At 42.6% G+C, this 18857-nt stretch overlaps 1 protein-coding gene across 3 annotated transcripts in view; it reads right to left on the reverse strand.

The window, feature by feature from the left end:
* RCL1 (RNA terminal phosphate cyclase like 1) overlaps window positions 1-18857 on the reverse strand; it is a 70657-nt gene that overhangs the window by 19038 nt on the left and 32762 nt on the right. For all 3 annotated transcript variants that reach the window (XM_002819818.6, XM_054519975.2, XM_054519976.2), the window contains exons 3-6: window positions 17246-17421; window positions 11085-11159; window positions 10044-10168; window positions 3094-3219 (exon numbers count right to left, since the gene is read on the reverse strand). In XM_002819818.6, the coding sequence (XP_002819864.1) occupies window positions 3094-3219; window positions 10044-10168; window positions 11085-11159; window positions 17246-17421 (502 nt within the window). The remainder of the gene's footprint in view (window positions 1-3093; window positions 3220-10043; window positions 10169-11084; window positions 11160-17245; window positions 17422-18857) is intronic.

Genomic DNA, 18857 nt, shown 5'->3' on the forward strand with positions numbered 1-18857 from the left:
AACATTTTTTTTGACGGCACTGTGTTCAAAGGCTTCTTTCTGGCTGCATTAATCTCATAGAGTTGCTACTAGTTTACTAGCTGACCAGAAAAGAAAATCAGTCCAAAAACAAGCATCTCTCCACAAAATTTTAAGATTTGACAGCTCAATTCTACTTCTCCAATGCCTATTAAGTAGACACATCATCAGGAAAGGTGTGGTGGCCTTCCCAGCAGTATAATCCGTATGCAACCACAACACAGACCTGCCCCGTTTAACACAACTCAACACACGCTCACACAATACTTTCTATGTGTCTGGCAGGAGACTAGCCAAAATACTTGTTTCACTAAAACTATGTATAAAATTAATGATGTTTCAAATGCACTATATGAGCTCACCATATGGAAGAACTATATTAGTCAGTCTTTAGATTCTTAAGGAAAAAAAAAAATTTACTTGTCTATGCAGTCGAAGGTTAACAACACCAGCCAAGGAAAGGGGGTGCAGTGAGTTACCCATTTCATCAAAGGTTCTGGGAGGCACTCTGAGTTATGCTTAACAATCTAACACTGTGCTATCCACCTATCATCATGGGACACCTAGAGAATTTTAGCATAATCCCAAGTTGCCTTTGAGTCACCTGAGCAGCACAAGTGAGAGGGTGTCCAGCAGTGGCTGCAGGCGGTGGCATACAAAAGTGAAGAGTAGAAGATGAAGGGGAGAGAAAGCAAGACAAGGTGCCACTGCTGCTTCACCCCATTTACCTGCATTTCCCAAGAACTTCCATCTGTGTGAGTTTTCTAAGGTGTATTTGTCACTACGATAAACTTTATATTTAATCAGGATTATTCCATTTAATACAATTTAAGTAACTTTAGAAAAGACAAAGAACATATATTAGGTTCTATGTAAATTACTCTAATTTTTCTTCCCAACTTGTGGGAAATATGTGTTATCAGGCCTATTTCAAGTTAGGCTGACCAAGCTGCTGGTCATCAGGTGACCTCATTAGAGATCTGCACTGGTATAGTTTGCAAAGGCCAGCCTCCACAGCTTTCCTTGGTAAAGGACCCAATTAAGAAAAAAAATAATTACTGTGAGAGTTAAAATGGGACCACACTGGACTGATGTGCATTCTGGCCAAAGCGCTGACATAGGCCACCAAGAACTGCTGTCCCCTAAGGTTCTAGGCCATGGCCACAACATAAACTCTTACATCTGAACAAGCCTGACTTACTGCATACTTCACTGAATCAGAAGAGAGAAATACCCATCCATGACTTTATAATTTTAATAACACAGAAGGAAGAGCACTATTAGTCATCTGTAACTGGAGATTTATAAAAACCAAACACAAATTTAAATCCCACGTTGGTTTTACAAGTAATTTTCTAAATGGGGCTTGGAGTTGATGGCCCACAGTCTACATCATGTCCATGTCTTTATCTACGTGTAAGGCTTCTACTCACCATTAGTAAGTATGGACTTGACCACACTCTAGGGTCAGCTGAGTCAGTGGTATAACAAAAAGCCACACTATAAGCTGGTGGCAAGATGGCTGTCAGGCCTGCTCTGCTTCATTCCAGGACACTTTCTGATAAAGCGAGAGGCAAAGCAGAGAAGGGACTATCGAGATGAAGCCATTTAGACAGCTTCTGCTGCTATCTGTCCTCCCCCATCCCTCGGAAATCCCCTTTCTCCAGAAAATAGCTGACATATAATTCCAGACCTGTGACCAACAAGGGAGAGTAAAGGAAAGAATAGCATCAGGAGCCACCATTTCTGTAGGACCTACCATGTAACAAGCAAGGTATTAATGGCTTATATATGTGATCTTTACAATAATCCCAAAACATAGGCATCATCACCCTCAATGTATAAATGAGGAAAATACTGTTGTTACTAGAATATAAACCAAAGGTTTAGGAACATCATTGACTTTTCCAAGCCAGAAAGTCCAGCTCTGCTCACAAATCCTTTCCCAACCCCAGCGTTATGACGCCACCAGCTTTGTTGCTTTGGACTATGAGCCTCCACTGTATTTCTAAAACCACCTTCATCTTTCCGTTGGGCCTTAAAAAGGTCAAAGGTTGTATAAAACACTCACCCCCCTCCTTTACTCTCTTTTCTTCTTTTTGCTGAAATTAAAAGAAACCACAGGTGAAACAGCTGCGAAAAAGGATCAGCTGTGGCATCACTTAAGAAGAAGTTGACTTCTTAACCTACAACAGTTAACCCCAGACTCTAATATTCTTATTTTTAGGAGACACAACCTGCAAGCCTCAGATTTTAAGTGAAATGATTCCATCATTCACACTGAAATGATACAGTAAAAAACAAAAACAAACAAAACCCACAAACAAGTAAAGCAAATTTGGCAAAATATTTATCATTAACTATAGGCAGCAGGAGTATATCTCCGTGTTCACTGTACTATTCTTTGATCTTTTCTGTATGTTTAACACTTTCCTATTTCAAGAAAGTGGCTTTAATTGCTTCTCTAACTTCCTAGTTGCTAAATACACAAGCAAAGCTTAAAACAGGTATCTTCATTACATAGAGCATCATTTTTTAAGAACTTATTTTCCTTATTTAGAATTTTTTTCTAATTTTTAAAATTTTTATTTTTTAGCAAAGCAAAGGCTTTCACTAAACCAAATTCACATCTGCAATAACAACTTTCTCTGGATGTAAATATGTTGTTTCCACTGATGAAGAGAGATGCTGACTTACACTTAGATAACAAAAGATTTTAACCCTATACTGTTATTTACTCAGGGTGGAAGAACCTGTTCAGTTTAATTTTTTTGTTGGAACAGAGTGCAGATGGAATTTAAAGCCTAAAGCATTGGGTATTAATAGATAAAGTTTTTAATTCCCCAAGGCTAGGAACCAGACCCTTAGCTTCCAGCTCTAGCCACTGCGATGCTTTCCATGTGACAGGCACTCAAGAAATGCCTGTTGGTGACAACGGCAAGAAGTCAGAAGGAAATTAATTCTGAAATTGTTTTTCCTCTGGCTGCGCAACCTCAGAGCTGGCAGTTTTAACTTCAACTAGAACAGGCATGTGAAAAAGCTACAGGAACAGACTTCAAAAACACAGATACTTACTTCCCAGAGTTGACTCCTTTCATGTGATCTGTGTAAATATAGATATCAGGTAGGAACTTGTTGAGGATGCTCCTTGCAGAATCCACAATCCGGTTCGCCATCTGAGGTGACACACGTACAGAGTACCTGCAGCCTGGAATTAAGGATGTCATTCTGCTTGAACTCCAGGACAGAGGAAAATCAGTTACAAAGCTGGCAAGTATTTGTGGAACTGTAGTAACAAACCGGGACTTCCAAATATATTGTTTTCCAACTGAATTTACTGAATTAGTACCATAATTAAATTTTTTTCATTATTATAAAAGGTCATGGCGAAAACATCCAAACAATAGAGAGAGTGGAAAGTACAAAGCTGGAGGTCCTCAACCCCACCCCCTGACTTCCTACCCACACACCTCCCCTAGAAATTGTTCAAGTCAATTTTGGAAGGCGTAAAGACACCTGCCTCTCTGGGGGTCATGATCCAGGCTCCCTTTGAAGTACGACACCTAAGAACACTTTCTATTCTCTGTCCATTCCCACTGCTGTAGCCAATGAGTCTCTCTCTTAAGAACCTAAGCCCAGAACAGACACCACACAGGACCTGGGCGATCCCAATCCGACTCCTGGTATGCTGACGGGAGAAGCAGAAAAAGTTCAGTAAAAGAACATGGTTGCTGCTATTTATAGATATATAAAAAGGTTTTTCTAATTTACAGGGCCTATTTTCTACTATTTAAGAATTAATTACTCCACTTGTGGATAACATAGCCTCCTCACACCTGCTATCTTATGGTTAAAATATTGATAATTAGCACTCCTACAACAGGGCACCCCAGAAAAGAAAGGAGGAAGATATTTGTAACTCAAATGAAAAGACTGGTGCTTGAGGAAATGGAAATTATTGCCTAAAACTAGACTTTATAACAGAAGCTGGCATTCCCCAACCACACATGTCAAAGAAAAAGTAAGTATGTATTGAGCATGTCAATGTGCAATGTATGGTCAAGAGACGGCTGTATATTTGGAACTAAAAAAATGAAGAAATAACATGTGACCTTCCCACTACCCTGATACAAACCCCATGTGACAAGTCCAACAGGTAGAACGAGGTATATGATCTGCCCAGTCCAGCCCAATGTTCAAGAACTGCTGACAATAACATATTTAATTTTCATCTGAACTGCAGAAACAAAGTGCTCAGAGACGATACATGACCTGATCTGGTATCTAGCTCCCTTTTTTGACCCATCCTGAACTTCATACTAAAAGACCAATCTTCCTCATGCTGGTGACAGTCTCTCGGTGGCTCCTGATCCTCCCATATCTTGTTGTTAGAGCCCTCAGCCTGCTCGGTGTGTCCATCTTCAGCTCTGCACCATCAACTCCTTCCACCCATCCAAATCGACCAAATTCCTCAACCTGAGCTGCTTTGCCCCATTCTCCCAGCCCGAGGTCCCAATCTCTCTCCTGAAGCCCTCCAGCCGGCACCCAAGTGTTGGCTCCACTTGAACTTACCATACATCTCTCTTCACATACACACATTTTGTTCTTGCTCTTCAACGAGACCACACACTCTATAAGGGCAAGGGCTTTACCTCTGTAATCCCTCCCAACTCTCCAATACACTACTTTTGTACTCAGAAATGATCAATAAATATTTAACTTGACTCAAAGGACAAACTTGAAATGAGGAAAGAGCAAAGAGGGATTTTTCAATACACACACAGCCCAGTTACATCACCATCTCTTCAGTCCAGAATGTACTTTTGACCACAGACAGCTTAGACAAACAGTCCTGGGTCTCATACCCTTTGGACCAAGTGGGTGCTGTCCTTCTGAGGTCTGAGGCTGCCCACTCTCCCCAGGAAAGCACAAGAGATGTCACCATCCTAACACATAATCCCACAGAGCTCATGGCTCCCAAAGTTCTTTCACATATATTATCACCTTACTTTATGCTCACAGTAACCCTGTGTTGAGAGCCATGGTTCCGAGTTCTAGGACTTACATTAAAGACAAATAAGACAAAAAAAACTAAGACACTTGCTCAAAATTAAACAGATCTGACTCCCAAAAAGCATCTTCCTCCTCTCACCCATCCCAATATGAAAACACAAAGGGTAACAAACAGTACGAATTCAGGGCCTACAGAATCCTATATTAGAACTCAGGCAGTGAAATGAAGAAGGCAAAGGAACTTTAAAGCCAGATACATCGAGTTGCTTAGAACCATATGGCTTGGCATGGATGTCCTACTAAGGAATGGCTAACAGCCCCAAAGTTCTAGAATCAGATTATCTCTGTTCAAGTCCAAGCTCCAGCAAGCTGCATCACTCTAGGTTAATTGTGCTAACTTCTCTGTGCTGTCATTTCCTAATCAGTAAAAGAAGGATAATCATAACACTTTCCTCACAGAGTTTGGAGGCACAAATGAAATAAAATGCATGTAAAGCTCTTAATGCCTAGTGTGTAGCAGGAGTCCAACAAATGTCAGCTATTGCTTTTCTTTACTACTCATCCAAGATTCAAATCCCAAGCAGAGGTTCTTATTCTTTCAGGAATCAGAGAACTCTCTGAGAATCTGATGAAAGCTATGGACCCTCTCCTGAGAAACATATATACTCACAATTTTGCAGAAAATTTTTCAGGTTTATGAACCTCCTAAAGCCCATTTATGAAAACCATATTAAGAACCAATACCAATGTACAAGTCCAACTAGATTATCCCACGAATTCCAACTTACCCCCCTTTACTGCCAGCTTTTTCACTTAATTCTCATGTACCAAATCATGAGCTCCTAGGACAGCACTGCAAAACTAAAACAGAATGTTCTTTTCTCTTACGCCCCACATAAGGCAGGGGTGAGAAAGAGTGGGTGGCATTTAATAAAAGGTAACTACTGTCTAGTCACAGCTGCTGGCAGAAACCAACACCAGCTCCCTCTGGGCCCTGGCTGGTAGGTCATCTTGTAGAATGCAAGAGGGAAAAGATGCACTTTGGAAGTAATTCAGTTAAAACCACAAATGCACACAAGAGAGTGGGCCTCGTTCTCCCAGTCTGAGCCCTCCTACGGGAAATACAACCTCCAAGCTTAGTCCAGTAGTCAATCAGCCTTGCAAGGAAAAAAACCACAAAACCAACTCAAGCTTTTTCCAAAGGCAGCTCCTTTTTCCCAGGCTCCAAAACTGGAGAAGAGGGTGATCTCCATTCAAACCAACATTCCTTTGAGGTGTTTGTGAAATGGGCAGCTCTGCAGAGCAGTGGCTGAAACGTTTGGTTTACAGACAGGGATCTGAGAAAGGGCACTGTGTCAACTCTCTTGGGGAGCCGGGAGGAAGCCTCAACCAGTCAGAGATATATTGGGGATGATTTCCATGTCCTATCCCCTGCCTCCAGGGAGGGAGGAACTTGGGACCTCACAAGTCTCTTCCTGGCTCAGGTTCTACACAGGGGAGGTTCCAAGAACATTAGAGGGAGAAGCCAGGGAGGAACATAGTTACACCCAAGGTGCCTGGCACCGCAGCTCTTTTAACTTTTATGTTCTCCCTTGGAAAACCCTTCCCCATTTCCCAGCATCATCATCAAAGGACATGACCATCTGCACACCCAGAGAGAACAAGGGGGACCCCACTGTGATGAAACCCATGTTGTTATGACAAGATTGTGTCAAAACAGAGCACACTGCCAGAAATCACATTTCCAGACTACAGAGACTGGATTCCAAAGAAAGTTCGATGCCGCCAATACAGCATTAAGGAAACACATCTCAAATAAGGAGGAAAAAAAACAACCACCCCCGAGACAAACCCAAAATAGTACTGAAAGCGTATTCCTGTACACTTATTGGAATGTATTGGAAAGTGTATTCCTATACACTTATTACACTTTTTTTCACCTTTGCCAAAAATGTTGTGGTTAAAGCCATTAACCGCAGTGTATTTGGCAATGGTGAAAAGCAAAAAACAACTCAATGGCCATCAACAAGGTTTGATTTTGGGTTCTATATATGGTGGAATACAATGCATCTGTTAATAAGAATGAATTCAAGTAGAAAAGGCACATTTGGTTTCAAAAACACACACCTAGTTACATTGCATTTCCATTTCTTTGTAACCTAATTAACCTTATTCCACCTCCTCGGATTTGAATATTAGAGTTAAATATCACCTTAGAAAGTCACCTGGGCAATTTAACCATGCATCAACCTGGGGGCTCCTAGGAAAGGAACCATTTCTCCTTTTGCCTATTCTCTCCTGGTACACACAAGGCTTGGCGCTTACATGGGGTGGGGGACAGCCATGCAGAGAACAGACTATAATCCAGGAAGGCTTTGTTATTATGTATTCCTGTGGTTTTGATGATCCTTAAAAAGAACTTCAGGCAGCAACCCAAGTTTGAGCTTCTATCTTAACCAGCACTCTCTCTACACATGGCTCTGCAGCCCACCCTACTCCCTGCCCTTCACCGCTTACTGTTCAAGCTATTCGAGGCCTCTGAAAAGAAAGTCCATGCTACACCTCTCTTCCTCCAAGTAATACCATCCCCAAACCTCCTGAGAAATACAAAACCTGACCTTAAGCATCCACCCCAGCCCTGAGAAGCAGGCTTTCTGGTCTGCCCCTCCTTGTCACACTCCCGCCAGGAAAGTCATCCCACAGCCTATCTTGCTCTATGGCCTCCAACACCTGTTCCCACCCAGATCCTGTCAGCATCTAGAATTTTACCACTTTTAATATCTGGAATCCCAAAACAAAACTCCCTAAACACAATCTCTTGTCCTACACAGTACATGTATCTATTTCCACTAGACCTGATCTTTAAGCCTGTTAAAGTTTCTCATCCCTTGACCTGCTTTGTCCAGGCTGGTGAGCCCCGTGACAATCCTCAGCGAGGAATGTATTTCCCGATGCTCCAGCACCCATCCTCCAACTGTCCTCCTGTAGGACCCACCCACCTTGCCAACCTGCATCCATCCTTGGATGAAATTGGTCCTCCCACATTCTCTACTCCTCCCTCTAGGCTGCCAACTGCCACTGGACATAGCCACATGGCCATGCAGCTGGCACTGTGTTAACATTACACCTTCAGCAAGGACCTTACTGCTGGAACACAACCTTTTTCTTATCTTCAGTTATGATGCTCCACTGTGAAGGCACATCTTTACCATCCTCGTCACACTCTCTTATCCTACCCTGCCCATCCACTTACCCTCAATCCCATCCTAACTCGGTAACAACTGAAAACTCATCCCAACCCCCTTCCACTCACCTCCACACAGCTCCACCTGGAGCCACCCTTACCGTATGCCTGTGGCCTTGAATCCATCCCCTCTCAAGAAAGAATAAAAAGAATAGTAGAAACCATTTACCCAATGCTACTTACACACCAGTGCCTCCTACTGTGCAACTACGATCTCATTTTACCTTCATGACAGTCTCGCACAGCAGTTATAACAGGACCAAAGATATACGGGCAACCAAGGCTTAGGGCCAAATGCTTCCACTGATAAGTGGCGCAGCCAGCGTCAGCACCCACGTCTTTCTGACTCCAGCACCTGGGCTTTTAATCAGCTCATTACTTTGCTTCATCTACATTAACAACTTACAAAAACACTCAAATCCTTACCAATCTTTTTGTAAAAGGGAGGGAGTCTCCCCCACTCTCGCTTCATCAAGTTACTGCCTCATCCTTCCTTCTACTTCTCTTTCCTGTCAAGATTCTGTAAAGAGTGGTCCCCACAAGCTGCTGTTTCCCTCCCCTTCACTCCACAACCTGGAATTAGTCCCTTGGGATCGGGATCCAGCACTCTTCCCCAGGGCATCAGTGACAGCCTGCTGCTGAGTCCCTCAGCTTTTCCCCCACCCCAATGCTAACTCCTCAGGGCCTTTTAAGGTGCTGACCTGAACTTCCAGGAAGCTATGTTTTGTTTATTCTCTTCCCCACTCTTACTTCCCTCCTTACTTAACTCTTGCTTTCAAGTTTTGGTGGCCTCACAGGGTTCCACCCTCCTTTCTTTGCGTTCTGCATAGTATCTGATTCCAGCCACCTTCAGCTCTTCACTGGCTCCTGCCTGTCTCCATGCCCCATTCTACCATCAAATGCCATAGACCAACCTGAAATCTGGCCACACTTCATTACTCGCCACTCCCTAGAACCACTGTGCACTGCCACCTCTGCTCAGGCCCACTTTTCTGCCTGAAGCCCTCCTCCTTTCTTGCTCTACTTTGCAATCCTCTGTTCTTCAAGGCTCCTTTCTATAGGCAAAAGTAAAAATTCAATGCCTGTACTTTAGAGTCACACAGACCAGGTTCAAATCCTAGCTCTGTTATTAGTAGCAGTGTGACATTATTAAGAAATTCCTTAAGCTTTTGAAGCCTCAGTTTCCCCATCTGCAGAAAAGGATGTAAGTGAACTCAACGGTCAATCTGAGGCTTAAAAGCATGTAAAGTGACTACTGAAGTAGATGCAGAGTAAATACTTAATAGTAGATATCGTTCATTATGATTACTCCAGCCTCCCTAGGTCCAGACAAAATTGACCACTGTCTACTCCAGGCCCCCACCCCACTGCACATATCATTTTGCATGTTATATCAGAACTGTGTTTTCATATTTGGTTCCTTCACCGAATGATGACGTCTTCTGAGGGAGGAACTGCAGTATATTCATGGCCCCCAAACCAAAGCCGTTGGGAGAGGATCACATACATCAGAGCCATTTGCTTAAATGTTAACTGAAAAATTTAAAAAAAAAAAAAAAAAAAGAATGACTCAATCAATCTAGTCATGGTGAGGCAGATAACAGAACATCCTAACTCAGCCAGCAATTACGATTTCACTGTTAAGACTTTTCAAAGTTGTAGTCTAAAATGTAAATAAACTCGGGAAGAAGTAAAGCTGTTAGTCATTCTTATCTTAGTGAGGCAAAAAAAAAAAAAAATAAGAAACCCAAATAAATGGAAAGGATACGCCATTCCTCTAATACGTTTGATTTTTCCTGGATCTGTGAGTTGAATGGGCTTCAAGACCTTCCTCACAGGACACGAGAAAACCACTTCGCCTCCTCCTCCAGGGGGCATTCCCCGTCGTACAATCTACACAGAGAGTGAGAAAGATGAGGCGAGGATGCAGCAAAGCAATGGATTACCCTGACGCCTCGCCCAGGAAGGTTTACACCAGCAGATGCTTCCTTACAAGGCACAGATAGCTCTTCCATATTCAATCTGTCATTCCTTTGAAGACCAACAGCACCTTATGTTGGCTCCTAGAGAGTACATGCTCAGCATGTGTCGAAGTCCAAGTCGATTACCCAAGTGGCTCTGCCATTCATCTCTTTAACCCTGAACAGGTCACTTCTTTATCCTTAAAATATGGAGCTGACCTAGTCCATCATCTGAGCCCATTTCTTAATAATCAGAAAACCCTTTTTCTCCTCCCATGCAAATAACTGATCTACCAAAACATTATTAAATAAAAATGAAGTCATTTCCCCTGTTTAAAACATGAATGTAAAAGGCAGAGATGCTAAACGGTTTACCACATTGGAATGATATAATTCAACAAAATACAAATGCTTAAACTACTTCTACTAGATTTTGGAAATACTGAAAATTCTCAGGGACATCCAGGTTGGGAGCCCCCGAACATAAATTATATCCAGATCATTTAGATCAGAGAGCCAATATGGCCCAAATCTATTCTCCACTGCTTGCTAGCTGAGGGACATGGGTGGAGCTGTCATGAGGAGAAAAGGAGTTAGTATTTGTAAACTGCTTAGAACGGCCCCCACAGCAAAATAAGTGCAACATCACTGTCAGCTACTATTGTTATTACTAAAGGGTCCCTTTCAGTTCAAAGTCTGTAGTGTTTATTTCCTGAGCCCTGTGAGTCTTCTGATAACTGGTGACTTCAAATGTGACACACATACACTGAGTCACACAGCTCTTCCAGTGAGTCAGTGGGAAAATGTTTTCCACAGGAACATATGGTCAACAGTTCAAACATTCTTACCTTCAGTTCAAATGATTCACCATCAATCCCAAATTGTTTCAACAAAGGGAGTGCTGTTGCCTTAAGAACATCAACCTATGAAATTATTTCAGAAAAGAAAAGTTTAATTAAACCTTCAGCAGAATACAAGAGTCAAAAAAAACAAGTAAAGCTTAGCAACCAGGTAGATGATGCAGTGTGGTAAACAGAAAGGATGCTGGCATATAACTGAGTGAGTGGGCTGGCTCTGCCTGAGGAACATTGTAATTTCACAGGCCACTGGGCTTCTCTGAGCCGCACTTTCCTCATTCATGACATGGAGACCTACACCTACCTTACAGTCATCGTGAGCATCAGAGGCATCATGCAAAAAGCATGGAGAGACTGGACTGCTGTAGAAAACAAATGGAGAACCCTACTTTTTTTTTTTTTTTTGAGATGGAGTCTCGCTCTGTCAACAGGCTGGAGTGCAGTGGTGCGATCTCGGCTCACTGCAACCTCTGCCTCCCGGGTTCAAGCAATTCTCCTGCCTCAGCCTCCCGAGTAGCTGGGACTACAGGCACGTGCCACCACACCCAGCTAATTTTTGTATTTTTAGTAGAGACGGGGTTTCACCATGTTGGCCAGGATGTTCTCGATCTCTTGACCTTGTGATCTGCCCACCTCAACCTCCCAAAGTACTGGGATTACAGGTGTGAGCCACCACACCCAGCCTGGAGAACCCTACTCATTCTTATAGGTATAAACACTACAGAAGAAAATCATCTTTTTCATTAATATTTGTCCAGTAGGGTTATTTAATGTTTAGAGCCGGTAGCATTTCTAGTCAAAGCAAACCAAATGAACTATTCAACAGCTCACCTAAGAATGCCAATGATGAGTACCACACAGGCAGCTAAAGGGAAGGTGATGATTTTACATGGAGTTGGGGAGTGGGGGTGATGACAGCCTCAAACTACAGGAGGCAGCACAAACTCAAAACTACAATTACAACATCCACAGTTAATGGCAAGACTTTGCCACGTGTTACTGTTATCTCCTCCCGCATTCAGAGCTCCCAGGAAGTCTGGGGTCTTTCTGATCCATTTGTGGATTCCTGATAAGAGTATAAAGATGACATTCAAATCACGTACTGTTATCTAACGTGTCGGCAAATGTTGCCTCAACTGCTACATGGGAAAGAAAATTACTCCATTACTTCTTCCCTTCTTGGACCTGTCAGTTGGCAGGGAGGGCAGGCACCACACAGAAGGCATAGGAAAAGCCCTAGTCCTGGTCCCAGCTCTGCTTCTAATTAGCTATGTTGCCTCAGACAAGAAAATCACAACTATCTGAATTTCCTTATCTCTAAGGCAAGGGGCTCAATCCCAGCTATCTCCAAGTTGCAACTAACTCTAACAGGCTAAGAAACGCCAACTAAATATTGTGATATCAGAAAATTACCAGACTTAGGAATGACCTGTGAGGCCTAAGAACATGCTTAGAATGGATCAGGTGGGGCAGGGGAAACTAGGAAAACCATTAAAGATTAGCTAATTTTAAATATTAAAGCTACAGCCTGAGCAACATAGTGAGACCTCATCTCTACTAAAAAAAAATAAGCTGGGCATGGTGCACGCCTGTGGTCCTAGCTACTTGAGAGGCTGAGGTGGGAGGATCACTTGAGCCCAGGACTTCAAGGCTTTGGTGAGCCATGATCATGCCACTGCACTCCAGCCCGGGAGACAGAGTGAGACCCTCTCTCTAAAAATAAAAAAATAAAGCACACTCAAAAACTTAATATGTGCATTTGGCGTTGCCAGATAAAGAAGAATACAGTCGAGGCTTAAGAGCAGCTGGGGAGAAGGCCAAGTCAGATTCTGAAAAAGTAGGGGATGCAATGCTGCAGTTACTCTGGGCAGCCACCGGCTCTCTCGAGGGAAAAAAAGGTGAAAAAACACAGCATTCCTTCTGGTTTATCCTTCCTATACCTTGAGTCACAAAGGGTGAAGCCAAATTTACTTAGTTCAGCAAGAAGCCCAAGGGTAATTTCAGGTGTAGTCCTGTCCCCTTATCACTCTCCATATGACATGGAGGACAGGAAACTTGGTGCGGTGGGACAAGGGCAGGAAAAGCAGATGAGGGCTTGGGACCTACTCTGCCTCTCACTGGTTGTGAGACCCTAGACACTTCCCTGTCTCCTGGGCCTCAGTTTCCTCCTTTGTAAAATGAGAGGCTGGGCCGAACACTCTACAGTCTCCTGCAGCTTTGCACATTCTAGTTTTAGCAGAGTGATGGTGGCCTGTAAGTTCTGCTTAAGGGAAACTGATCGGTCCACTCTGCGGTCAGAGAGAAAAGGCAAAGATCAAACCTAACTGGCAGCTCAGGGCAAAGGCATTACCATTACAGTGCAGTCAATCAATCAAAAGGTAAAAATGTAATCAATCTACGCTAAAAAAAAAAAAAGAAAAAGAAAAAAAAAGGAGAGGAAGAAACCTGCTCTCCAGTTACCTTGTCTGAAACACCCACCTCACTGGGTTGGTAGAAGAATTAAACAAATATGGATACACACATACATACATATGTACACCTAGAATAATGCCCAGTACATGGGAGACATTATAATACTTCTTTTCCTTCTCTAAGAGGGAACTGGAAAAGAATGGAATCTTCATCCACCATTGGAGCAGCTTGTTGGCACCAACAAATAATTACTGGGAGCTCTGGTGCCACACTACTAACAGTCAGGAGACCTCCTAAAACTTCTCTTTAAAATTTCTCCCCACTTTCTATTCTCTTGCCTCTAAGGAGAAAATGTCTTCTTCCTCTTCATAAGGCTCATTCCATCACCTCTCTTTTCAATCCTTATCCCCTCTGGACTTCGGCAAGGACCCTCAGCTCTTTTAATTATTTTCTTCTCCATTACAGCTTCTCCTCAGCCTACAAGCAAGCTCAAATTTCCCCTAGTCTAAAAAAAATCCCAACCTCAGCTCTTAAAAACTTCTGGAAGAATCTCTTAACTTTCCAATAGCTCTAGTTCCTACTCGTTCCTCAGTCTGTTCCTGTCCTTATACTCCAATGACATTGTTCTCTCAAAGGTCAATAAAAATGTCTCACTGCTCAATCTGACTCAACTCTGGCAAAGAGTGATTCTGTGGATTATCCCTGACTTCTTAGAACTTGATTCCTGCTTGGCTTCTCCAAATACTTCTATCTCCACAGTCACTCTGTCTCTAGCTCCTCTTCTCCCACTCACACCTTAAACACCCATTTCTCCTTCTTCCATTCTCAGTCCCTTGGACCATGGGGCAGAAACCCTAATGCCCACAGAGGGCAGAGAGGAAGCTTAAATGAATGATGAGGTCAGCTGTGACCAGTGTCCAGCTGAAAGCTCACACCTTATCCAAAAAAGGCAGCTGCTACTCACCTCCAACTGATGGCTGTCATGGAGGAACCACCATTCAGTATTGTCACACTGCCCTATTATAATGTAAAATCTGGAGTTTCAAATGAACAACCAATTCAGATGCACACACACACCACCACCAACAACCACCACCACTGCCACCACTGCCACACCGTACATGTCAAAGGAAAAACACGTGAAAGATGACTTCAGCCAAACCCACCAGTGTTCAACCTCAGCCTAATCAATCTCATACTCCTAGACGCTTAAGTATCAGCAGGTAAGATCGTGATGAACTGTCTCTGAGGCTCCAGACAATAATTTCTAACTGCCAACTGGAAATCCTTATATGGTTATGCTGCCAACATCCCAGGGAACAGGACCAAAATAAAAAGCATCACTCATTATCCTACTGCAATTTTCCTCTTCCCTTTGTCAAATGGGAATGATCTTTACGCTCATGATCCTTTATTGCAACCAGGACAGAAATCATGAAGTCATCTATGGCCCCTTCCTCTCACTCCGCCTCCAATTAGTTGTCCTATCTGCCCCTTCCTTTCTCCTTCCATCTCCATAATGCCCAAGCTAGTCTATCACCTCTCCATTCATCTTTCACTCAACCTCCAGAATTATCTTCCTAAAACCCAGACCGACTCTGATTTTCCCTCCTCAAGAAACACTAACACTCAGCACTTTGCTTCTACCTCTATCAGAGCCCAAGGGTATTCATCCTTGTAATCTCCCTAAATGAGTTCCCAGCTGTCCACCCCATGAGACTAGGAGTTTGTTAAGGACAGAATCACTCATTTCATCCTTGTACGCAGAGAGTAGATGCAGACATGAACTAATGAAGAAACCACACAGAAAAGAAGAAGCTAGAAATGAAGGAGCCATGGAATGAGCTGAAGAAGTCACTCTTTATTCAGGATTAAGTATATTTATTTTACCCTGGCCTGGAGCCAGATACCAACCAAGGTCATTTTAGTCATGCAGCTGGCAAAAGCAGATACTCCTACAACATATGAAAACAGATTTTTGGGTCCCATTTCTGAGAAATTCATCAACTGATCTTTTGTCACTGTTAGCATATAAAATTTTTTAAATATTGCCAGTGAGAAAAGCTTTTAAGATAACTAGCAAGTATAGGAAAAAAAGCATAAAACGGATACACACACTGCTATACACTTCAGGTCCTTTTCCCACTGTTTGAGGCACCTTCCCCTCTTCCAACCTAAATGTATTTATACCTCTTCTCATTCTTTTATCCAAAGAACTCATTTCCTATAGTCTTCTAGAAAATGCAAAAAAAAAAAAACCAATTAAATATTCTCAACAGTTTACGCAACATTCCTTTACAGCTTAAGAATTTCAGATCTTGTACTATACTCAGTATCCCAGGGAAAAGAGTTTATGCAGCTGAATTTCCAAGAAATGAAGAATAAGTTTTTATTGCCTAAGAACATATTAACAATGTTTATACCCTAGTAGGTATCTTGATGAATATCAGCAATCTCTACTTTGGGGCTCACAGCATCACCTCACTGGTCCTCCCTGAGTAGAAAAGCTACATAATTCACATTCTGCCTCAGAATCTACCCATTCATTGGTCTTGGCCTGTAATGGTAAAAGACAAGCATACCACCTCAGCCAGGACTTTGCATCATGGCCATCAACTTTTTTTTTTTTTTTGAGACGGAGTCTCACTCTGTCGCCCAATCTTGGCTCACTGCAAGCTCCGCCTCCCAGGTTCACGCCATTCTCCTGCCTCAGCCTCCCGAGTAGCTGGGACTACAGGCACCCGCCACCATGCACGGCTAATTTTTTGTATTTTTAGTAGAGACGGGGTTTCACTGTCTTAGCCAGGCTGGTCTCAATCTGCTGACCTCGTGATCCGCCTGCCTCGGCCTCCCAAAGTGCTGGGATTACAGGCGTGAGCCACTGCGCCCGGCCGGCCATCAGCTTTAAGATATCTTCTCTGACAGCAGAGTATCCAAAAGCAGGGAATCCACCCCTTCCTACAAGGGAGGGAGGCCTGGACAGGACTTCTCTAGACTTCTCTAATCTCTCTCTCTCACACACACACACACACACACACACACTTCATCCTAGAATGGCATTAAGACAGTTGTGATCACAATAAAAAGTTTTGCTTGATATTAAACCATTCTCCCCATATCTGCAGAAAAATTAGCATGTTTAATAAAAAGCTTGCTCTGGCATGACCCTTGGTGAAAAAAAATAAAATAAAAATAAAAAGCTTGCTGACACCCACAAACTACCAAAGCTCACACATTCCTTTCCTGACTTTATGCCTTTTTTCTAAATCTGCAAACTCTTCTCAGAAGAAGAAAGCCCTTGAGTTTATGATTGAAGCCTGGGTAAGTCAAGATTATGCTGTAGCAATGCCAAGGAGCTATGATCTCCTGCCCAAAATTTTGGTCAGCTGCCCTCCAGCCTCAGCTACCACAGTCTTACAAAAACTCCACTCTCACATACTACAGCCAACAGAACTATAGTTCATGTCAACTATGATGAGACTGTGAGCATCTGTTTTGAAGGTTCTTAGATAACAACAAAAGGCACCTTGGTAACTGTTAACAATAGTCCTGAATTTGATGATCCTAAGTTTTGGTTCATCTGCCTCCTGGAGTGATTAACCTCTAAATCTCAAGGTAAATAACAAAAGCAATATACATTTGAAATAAAACCATGCTTTATAAGGAACTTTTTTCTCACAAGTTGGGTTGTGACAAGAGACGAAACAAAAACCACACCACGGTTTGTTCTCAATACTCACTGAAGGGTCAACCTGATCATTGGTCACTCCTCGTAGAACTATTTTTAACGGGTGCTTCATAAATGGAGCCAAGCAAAGAAGACTCTCCAGGTAATACCCAATGCCACGAAGGACACTACAGTCATGTTCCACAGATCCACCATACAGGAGGCCAGGCTGATAATATAAGGTTGTTCCTTAAACCAGAAGAAAAAGAGCCACATTCAGCAGAAAAAAAACTAAAATGTCACAAAGGTAATGAAGGCAGTGAGTTCCAAGGGGAAAGTCTGACAAGGGCATCCAAGAGTGCTCGAAATGCCATCGCTAAGAGCCCACACACACTTTACTCCAAAAGCTGACTCACTACTGTCAAGCCCCTGTAACAATAATAAACTGTGAATGTAATTTAATAATCAGTAATAAATTAAAGTCCTCCCTAAGCCATCTGAGTTGCCAGAGTCATGGCAGGGCACAGAAGAGAGATCCTAATAAGCACCCTAGTCTCCCAACAGCACATTCTCAGACTAGGCTGACCACAGAGGGGAATTACAAATGATGTGCTTAAATCATCACACCAGCAACCAGCATCCTCTAGGGTCCCTGAAATGAGATTTCTCATATACCTCATTCACCAAACATGATGCCAAGAAAAGGCAAGTACTTTATGGCATTCAACGCCATTAATAATAGGTCTTTTAATTTAACACTGATACATGGAAATGCCTAATATTATTTTATGGCTTTAGTGGAAACTACTATCTTTATTCACTTCTCACATAATTGTATAATTCAAAAAGCTTTGTTTTGTTTTGAGACAGGGTCTTGCTCTGTCCGCCAAGCTGGAGTACAGCGGCATGATCGCAGCTTGCTGCAGCTCAACCTCCAGAGCCAAGCAATCCTCCCACCCCAGCCACCAGAGTAGCTGGGGCCACGCCCAGCTAATTTTTTTTTCTTTTTTATGTATGTATGTATGTATGTATTTATTTATTTATTTATTTATTTATTTTTTAGAGAAAGGGTCCACTATGTTGCCCAGGATAGTCTTGAACTCTTGGGCTCAAGTGATCCTCCCACCTCAGCCTCCCAAAGTGCTGAGACCCTAGGCACATGCTACCACACTCAGCTAATCATTTTTTTTTTTTTTTGAGAAAGGGTCTCACTATATTGCCCAGGCTAGTCTGGAACTCCCAGGCTCAGCTTTCCAAAGTGCTGGGATTACAGACATGAACCACCCCATGCCTGGCTATCCAAAAAGCTCTTACTCCCATCTCAGCTTCCCAAAGTGCTGGGATTACAGGCATGAACCACCATGCCTGGCTATCCAAAAAGCTTCTTACTAGATTTACATATCAATGTAAAAAACTGTAAATGATAATAGGGGGACATAAATGGTTGAACAAGGTATTTCTGCTGCACAAAATCTTTTGCAATGCCCTCTGGCACAATTTACCAAAAATATATTTAACATAAGAGGAAGGAGGCATGTTCAGTCACGCAAATGGAAAAAAGTTCTTGGGACTTTCATAAAACAAATTTAGGTTTTACTATATTAAACACTAGAATGCAAACAATCACAATCAGGACCATATTCTGATCAAAGTAATGAACACTTCTCAAATGGACTCTGGGTCAG

The sequence above is a fragment of the Pongo abelii genome, chromosome 13, assembly GCF_028885655.2.
Source record: "Pongo abelii isolate AG06213 chromosome 13, NHGRI_mPonAbe1-v2.0_pri, whole genome shotgun sequence".
NCBI lineage: Eukaryota > Metazoa > Chordata > Mammalia > Primates > Hominidae > Pongo > Pongo abelii.